Raw genomic sequence first — 7,812 nt, forward strand, 5'->3', positions numbered from 1 at the left:
TTTTTCAGTATGGTAAAACATCTTATTTAGTAAATGTATATGTTTTCTATAGCTATTTAATGGTTGTGTTGATTTCAGTATTGAATTCTTCCAAGTATTTTTTAATAATATTTAAAAACTACTATAAATATCATTTTACAAAATAAATAATTTTTAATAAAGCGTATTTTATGAAATCCACATCTTGTACTTAAGTTGTGCAATTTAGTATAAATAAAAATTTACAATATTGTATAAAAAGAAGTTTTATTGTGTAGACACATAACACATGAAAAAAATGATAGTCAATGGAAATATTGAGGTACACACTTGCCAAATATGGACAAAATTATTGGCTATGTGATATAGAGTAAAAATTTTTACTTTTGTTAATACTTAAAGTGTATATAAAAATATATATATCGATGACAATAAAACTTACCTGTCCATATTTTAATTTTATTATTATGAAGCTCCAATTTTATACATTTATATACAAATTAGGATGTTTATTTTTTATTAACATTATGTTTTTAAAACGTACATAGTTAACATTTATAAAAAATTTTACAAGAAATTATTAAATAAACATAGATGTCACTTTTTTTTTATAAAATGCTATTTTCTTTTTGTTTAAAATCAAATTAAATTAAATTTAGAATTTGAAATTTGATAATTATAATCTTTAAGATATTAGAAAATTTAAAGAATATTCTACAAAGTGGTCCTCAAAACTAATATCAAATTATTTAAAAGTTAAAAAGGCATAAATACAGTTTTTGTACTAAGTTAAATTATCGCCTTAACCACCATTCATCTGAACCAGGATTTTTTTCAGTTTGTCCAACTTTTAAATTTCCAATAACCCCCATAACTGCTTTATTAACAGCTGCTGCTACAACATCAGGATTAATATTTTTATCACTTGAATAACTACCAATATTGGATTGATGAGAACTACTTCCTCTATTGTATGGTCGATCATAACTATCTTGATCATAGTCCCAAATTTCATCTTGAGACCAAGCATATGAGTTGACAGGTGATCGATCTCTTCTACTTTCTCTGAATCTATCCCGGCTATCATAATCATTCCATTTAGGAGCCATATCTTTTTTTGGTATAGCTTCAGTGCACACTACACTATAATTGCCTATTTTATGATCTTTACCAATTACTTTTTGAGCAGATGTTGGATCAGTGTAGGTGACAAAAGCAAATCCCCGGTGTGGTCTAGGTAAAAATAAATCTGATATTTCACCAAATTTAATAAAATACTTCTTTAATGTTTCTTCATCAACATCTTCAGGCACTTGACCAATAAATACTTTACGTGGAACTTTATTAACATGTTTATCTTTACTATTAGGAATGCGTACATCACACCAACGACCTTCTATATTATGCCTTTCAAGCATAACACGAACTTGAGATTTTTTATGCTTAAAGCGTACAAAACCATAACCTTTTGATTTACCATTAGAATCAGTTTTAATTTGAGTATATTCAACAAGTCCAAATTTAGAAAAATATTTTTTTAAATCATCTTCAGTAACTTTCCACGGTAAACCCAAAACCACTAGATCCATATCAGAAATACCATCATCATCTTCTGCTTTGATTTCATCATCAATCTCATTATGTTTACGTTTAGTAGTAGTAGTAGTTTGTGCATTGCGAAAATTGCATACATATACACGATCTAACCAACCATCTTCAGGAGGAAACAATTTACCTTCATTGAGTCTTATAATGCGTAATCTATTATTANTACCTTCATTGAGTCTTATAATGCGTAATCTATTATTAACGCGATATTTCAAACCAATAACTCCTGGATATTGAGCTTCTAACGTACTTAACAATAGGCTATTATCATCTTCAGTGGGCATATCTATGGGATCACTGTTTTCATTTTCCGACACTTGAACATACATTTCTAAACAATAATTAAATTATAAACATAGTAACTTATAAGTATATTTTAAATTGAAAAGAGTATCTTACCAAAATATTTGTAATTGTACAATTAAACTAATAATGAGTTAATATAGTAAGTTGACAAAAAATTTATTAGTCTTAAACTAAAAAAAATTATCAGATGATGAGGTTGAAACGAATGATCAATTAACTGTTAAATAAATTGAACTCGTATTGCAAACAAGTAATCTATAAACATAAACGAAAATTGTATTTCGGTTATCGACTAAATAAGATTTCTAAGTCAACTTATCACTATAACCGGTAGCCATGATAGGCATTTTCATAGATAACAATAGTTTATTCAAAAATATTATTCAAGTGATAGCACTGTAATATTTACATTTTCCCACTTTTGATGACGATAGCAGCTATTTTACATAAACAATTCAGGTAATAGTTCAAATTAAATATAATCAATTACTCAGGAATTTAAAATTTCAAAAATTTTATTTTTACATAAAAAGTCGTTTTTGATAGGTTCTAGTTTTGAAGTTATTCGGTTAATTTTTTTTATTACAACTATAAATTTTAATAATTAATTATTGGTTGACAATTATATGTAAATAAATAAATATTTATTAAAAAATTTGAAATGCAATAATCAAAGATGTTGGAATCTAAAGTATTAAAACTGTTAAATGGTGAAGCTTTAAATGAAACTGAAGAATTGTGTGATTTTACCTTGGCTGCTCAAAATGAAGCCTGCGGTAAATACAATTTTATTATCTATTCTTCAAATTTTATAAAATTTTCTTATGATAAATATAACATGTTGATATTAAATTATGTTTATTTTCACTGTGATAATTTTACTTATGTTGTATAAATTAATGCTTAATATTTCATTTTTCCTGCAAGCATTAAATCGTAAACACTATTAATTAATTGTATCTGCTCTAAATGTTATTTATGTTGACTTTTTCTAGTTGTCTCGCTCAATAGTTTCATTGTAACTGTATATGATTAATTTTATTTAATAAGCATTAACTTATTACAATACTTTTAATAAGAAATAATTTTTTTTGACAGTGGCTAAAGGTATAACACCCATAGGACCTTCCGATTATGTACCGATAATAAAAAGTACAGTGTCGTACATTGTATTAGTAGTGTTGATTAACAATAATGATGAAGTTCTCATGATGCAGGAAGCTAAAAGTTCTTGTGCAGGCCAATGGTATTTACCAGCTGGCCATGTTGAACCTGGAGAAGACCTACTTGTCAGTAATAAAACTATTTCTGAAAATCATAAAATTAACTCTAACTGTTTAGGAAGCCGCAAAAAGAGAATGCTTGGAAGAAACTGGTTTGGAAATGGAACTTGATACATTATTATGTGTTGAAGCAGCATCTAAAGCATGGTTTCGTTTTATTTTAACTGGATCTGTAATAGGTGGCCATTTAAAAACACCAGCACATGCTGATAAAGAATCCCTACAAGCCAAATGGATCAAAGATATATCTGAAGTATTAAATGATTTCAATGATTTAAATTAAAATCTTAATAAATATTCTTTTATAGGTGAGTTTACTGGCTAAAGATATAATACCTATTATAGAAAGGGGCCGAGCATATCATTCACACATAAGAAACGGCATACGAAATCAATGGCACCAGAGTGTTCTACCTAGTATAAAAGCTCATAGAAAACTTTTGTTAAGACTTCTTATTTGTGCCAAACAAAAAACTACGTAAATATAAAATAATTATTTATATTATAATATTTATGAAAAATAATTTTTTTTTTAATTACAGAAATAAACTACATATACTTATATCGGAAAAAACTGAAGCACATTTACCAATGTGTGAAATTAATCATAACCGTAACTTGCATTCAACATTACGTAAATTTATGACTGTAAGTTCTTTACAATAATTGTTATATTTATGGTAAAACATTAATTATGTAGTAAAATATTTAAATTTTAGGAAATATTTGGCGCAGATGTAGCTCCTCACAAACCTCATGGAGTATTGACCATTGAACATTGTGGAAAACCAGAAGCTACAAATGATGGATTTTGTGTATCCTTATTAGTTACATTTCAATCACCTTTAGAAGATGTTTTTCCCATTGCTAAATTTAATTGGACTGCAGTTTCTACGGAATGTGCCAAATCTATATGTATTAGAACAGCTCGTAACATGACTGTTCCCCTTAAAGTTATATGCTAATATCTCGAACAAATTCCATATTTATGTACACTAAAAGTACTTAATAATATTTTATACTACATTATAAGTATTTTATATTTGTTATTTGAGATAAATATTTATTTTTGAACATTTTTATTATATCCAAACATTTTGTTTATTTTGACCAATAAAGATTATAATATAGCAACTTATAAGTTTATACTTGTCCGCCTCTTAATTTTCTTCCTTTTTTGCTGAACTTCTTTAATTTTTTACCAGGTGATGCTTTAAGATTATCTCTAGATTTTTTAATAGCTAGGTCATTATTTTCTTCACTGGCCATCCTTTTCATTTTCTTTTCAGCAAATGTTTTTTTAAGACCTTTCATTTTTCTAGTTTGAAGTTTGTTTACATCTTGTTTTGTCATATGTAAACGACCTAATTTAGAACCAAAGTTATCTCGCCGTACACCCTTAATTTTTTTACCCTAAATAAAAAAGAATTTAAGAATATAATTAACATGTAAAATTAAAAGTTTTCCTAACAGTTATTAAAAAAATCATATAAGTTATTTTACTCATTTTTAGATACACTAATTAATATAAAATTTTTTTTTACTCTACGAGAAAAATAACTAGTATAAGGATCGTATTCCTTATTCTAAATTAAATACATTTTTATACTAATTTAATAGATTATTTTATCATAAAATATATTAGAAAAAATAACTATGTTCCTAAATTGAAATTTTTTTTTTATAAAAGGTATTGACTTATGTTTTTAGAGAACAAAATATTATTAAACCAATTATTCATTTTTTCATCTTTCTAAGTATTTGAACTATATTTATTTTACATACTTTTAGTGAAATTCGTTTGCAGGCAGTTTTAAATAGATCTGCACTAGCCATAAGATCTCTTCTCAAAACAAAATCTACAGATGGTCCAACTTCATTCAATTCAACTCTAGGTGTTTTTATACTAGTTTTTGAAAGAGTTGATCTATAGAAATAATCATTCATATATAAATTTATGTTGTTGAAATTAACACAATTTTAGTTCTTGAAAGTATATATAATTACCTATATGAGCGCAATAAAACTTTATTATCTACAGCAGTAAATGAAAGAACTAATTGAACACCATTTGGTCTAATCTGTTTAAGTTGTTGTCGTTGAAACATGTCTACTAGTAAATTCCGTAAACGTTTAAGTTGTTGATCACTATCAAATTGATCACCTAAGAATACTAAAACAGGCTTAACTCCAGCTGTAATCTCAGATAAACCTTTGAATTCTGTACAACTTTTATAGGATTCTATTCCTAATTCAAACATGTCTAAAACGTGCTGATCATAGGTACGACCTAAATTAAGATTCAGTTATAGTATTACTTTTTTTTTTTAAATTAATATGACTACAATACTTACCTAAAACTATATTGTTTGGCCTTTTTTTATTATGAGATGAAAAAAAGAATAATGATGCATCATGTTTCTGTAATAGCTTTTCAATTTGTACAGTATCATCAAAAGGCAAAATATCATTTTTTTGAGTCAACATAACAGCATCTGGTTTCTTTAGTTTTAACTATATGACAAACAAATTAAATGAATCTAAAGAAAAAAATTGATCAAAAAGAAAACATACCAAATCTACTAAACAATTTTTGGATGTTTGTGAAACTTTCCGACCCGGTATAAAAATACATTGCTTTACATTTTCTATTACTTTAGGTTCTCTTTTCAATAAAACTCGTTTTCCTCTTTTTGTTCTAGGTTTTCTATATTAATTTAATACCAAATATTAAAACGGTAAACGAGAAAAATTATTATATTTTTTTTTACTTACGCTACTCGTTGTATAACACCCATTTTTTAGCAAATAGAATTGAAGAATAATTAAAAATTTAAGAGATGATATGGTATTAAGTCAAAAATAAAAATATACAGTTAGCCTCGTGGGTCTAATATTTACTATTAAAAACTGAAGTTACGAACGTCACTGATAAGAGATTATAACAAATAAGCAGCTATAAAAATCACACACATATATAAACCGGATTTCGTACCAAAGACATTGTACAAGTTATCATATACATTGAATACATACAATTTTATTTGTTGTGCACACGATTATAGATAAGACAGGTTACTCAACGAAACTTATGTTGTCAATGCATCACCGGCAATTATAAAGAGTTATACATTTATTGAGAATTGAAAGATACATTCAGTTATTTCTAATTAATTAAGTTATTCTATCTTTATTTCCCAGTCATAGGAGCCTACTTCATCTGAGGCTGTTTCGAAAACACTCCGACAGTATTTCAAAATAATAGACTCTGGGGTGATGGTTATTTATTATTAATATACTACCATATAACTAAAAAATACAAAATAATAATTTTTATAACACACAATTTATGTATATACAATTTAAGTTGAGATAATAAATGTTACAATAAGTTTGACGGACAACGCGAGACAAAATTAAAACTAAAGAACATCACAGTACCGCGTTGCGGTGTACATATATCATACATACATACTCACTGTTACACATTATCTTATAATTCATAGTACATAAAAATAATTTATTCGGACAAAAATCATTGATACACATTTTACTTAATTCCCATAACTCCTTAATGAGAACAAAGCGACCAATTCTCTGAGCTTTATAAATTAGCGGAGCGAACAGCTACTTCCAGAGAAAAATAAATCCCCGCTCCCATTTGATAGCCAGATATCACTTATTTCTCGGGAGACTAATTATTTGAATAGTGGTCTATGGTAGCAGTCACGGTCTAAGGGAAGTTAGCAAGAGGGTTCACGAGCAATAGGAACTATATAGATAAATTACCTAGTCTTGTATGTCGCCTAATTGGTAAAATAAATTAAAAATTCAAAGTCTCGCAACTTTTAAAGGCTGGACTAAGTGTATGAGTGTTCATCTTTGTGGATCCCATAAGTCGAACTCATCATCAACGGAGTGAATTATACGTCGATATAGTTTTTTTACATCCAAGTAGTTCAATCAACTTTTTCCGGTCTGATAATTCCTGTAAACTTCGTACCTTGCGAGTCCAAGACGAGCTTGTTGAATTTAATGATTTTCACAAGACAAAATTTGTATTCGCAACTATGAAGAGTATATTAGAAGTTAAAAAATGAGAAATAATAGTAGACTGCAAAATTTTCTTGAATGTTTACCGTATATATGAGTAGAAATTCTCTTTTTACTTAGCAACAGATATGTTGCACATTTAATTTTATTTTCAGCTAACATACTTTATTGTTTTACTATCAACCAGAATGTTATATTATTTAACTTTTTTACAGTATAATTAAAATTATATTTTTATTATAGTATAAAATGTATTATGAGATCGCCTTTGAATCCTTAATTGATTTTCGTATAAATAAAGTAAAATTTTCGGTATTAAAAGCTATTTTATAATACTTTCGCTTTCAACAATTATTAGCTATTATATAACTGCGGGTTTTAGTAGTTTCACAACAATTGTTTTTTTACAATGCAAAAGTAAGAGCAGCAATCGAATGTTAATTATAATGGTAATAATTTTGTTGATTACTATACTCTTAACAAATATTTCGACATTTTTTCCATTTTAGCTTCGATGCGAAGCTGAGAAGGTATTAATTTTACTATGATGTGTTTTTTTATTTTTTTATTTATTTTTTTTTTT

The 7,812-nt window shown here is 26.9% G+C and overlaps 3 protein-coding genes across 3 annotated transcripts; 1 reads left to right on the forward strand and 2 right to left on the reverse strand.

Moving 5' to 3' along the window:
* Window positions 1–227: 227 nt before the first annotated feature.
* Window positions 228–2,196, reverse strand: LOC126902259 (TAR DNA-binding protein 43-like). The gene is made up of 3 exons (XM_050679341.1): window positions 1,987–2,196; window positions 1,754–1,918; window positions 228–1,714 (listed from the first exon to the last, which is right to left on the reverse strand). Exons 2-3 carry the CDS (start codon window positions 1,914–1,916, stop codon window positions 774–776), a joined length of 1,104 nt encoding a protein of 367 aa, XP_050535298.1. The 5' UTR covers window positions 1,917–1,918; window positions 1,987–2,196; the 3' UTR covers window positions 228–773.
* Window positions 2,197–2,378: 182 nt separating this feature from the next.
* On the forward strand, window positions 2,379–4,310 carry LOC126902262 (8-oxo-dGDP phosphatase NUDT18). Its single transcript, XM_050679347.1, has 6 exons — window positions 2,379–2,669; window positions 2,992–3,182; window positions 3,235–3,429; window positions 3,485–3,654; window positions 3,719–3,824; window positions 3,896–4,310. Exons 1-6 carry the CDS (start codon window positions 2,570–2,572, stop codon window positions 4,139–4,141), a joined length of 1,008 nt encoding a protein of 335 aa, XP_050535304.1. The 5' UTR covers window positions 2,379–2,569; the 3' UTR covers window positions 4,142–4,310.
* LOC126902261 (ribosome production factor 2 homolog) lies at window positions 4,239–6,119 on the reverse strand. The gene is made up of 6 exons (XM_050679346.1): window positions 5,952–6,119; window positions 5,751–5,883; window positions 5,531–5,690; window positions 5,184–5,466; window positions 4,962–5,103; window positions 4,239–4,589 (listed from the first exon to the last, which is right to left on the reverse strand). Exons 1-6 carry the CDS (start codon window positions 5,972–5,974, stop codon window positions 4,320–4,322), a joined length of 1,011 nt encoding a protein of 336 aa, XP_050535303.1. The 5' UTR covers window positions 5,975–6,119; the 3' UTR covers window positions 4,239–4,319.
* Window positions 6,120–7,812: the final 1,693 nt, after the last annotated feature.

The sequence above is a fragment of the Daktulosphaira vitifoliae genome, unplaced genomic scaffold (genome assembly GCF_025091365.1).
Source record: "Daktulosphaira vitifoliae isolate Bord-2020 unplaced genomic scaffold, ASM2509136v1 Scaffold_3, whole genome shotgun sequence".
NCBI classification, from domain to species: Eukaryota; Metazoa; Arthropoda; class Insecta; order Hemiptera; family Phylloxeridae; genus Daktulosphaira; species Daktulosphaira vitifoliae.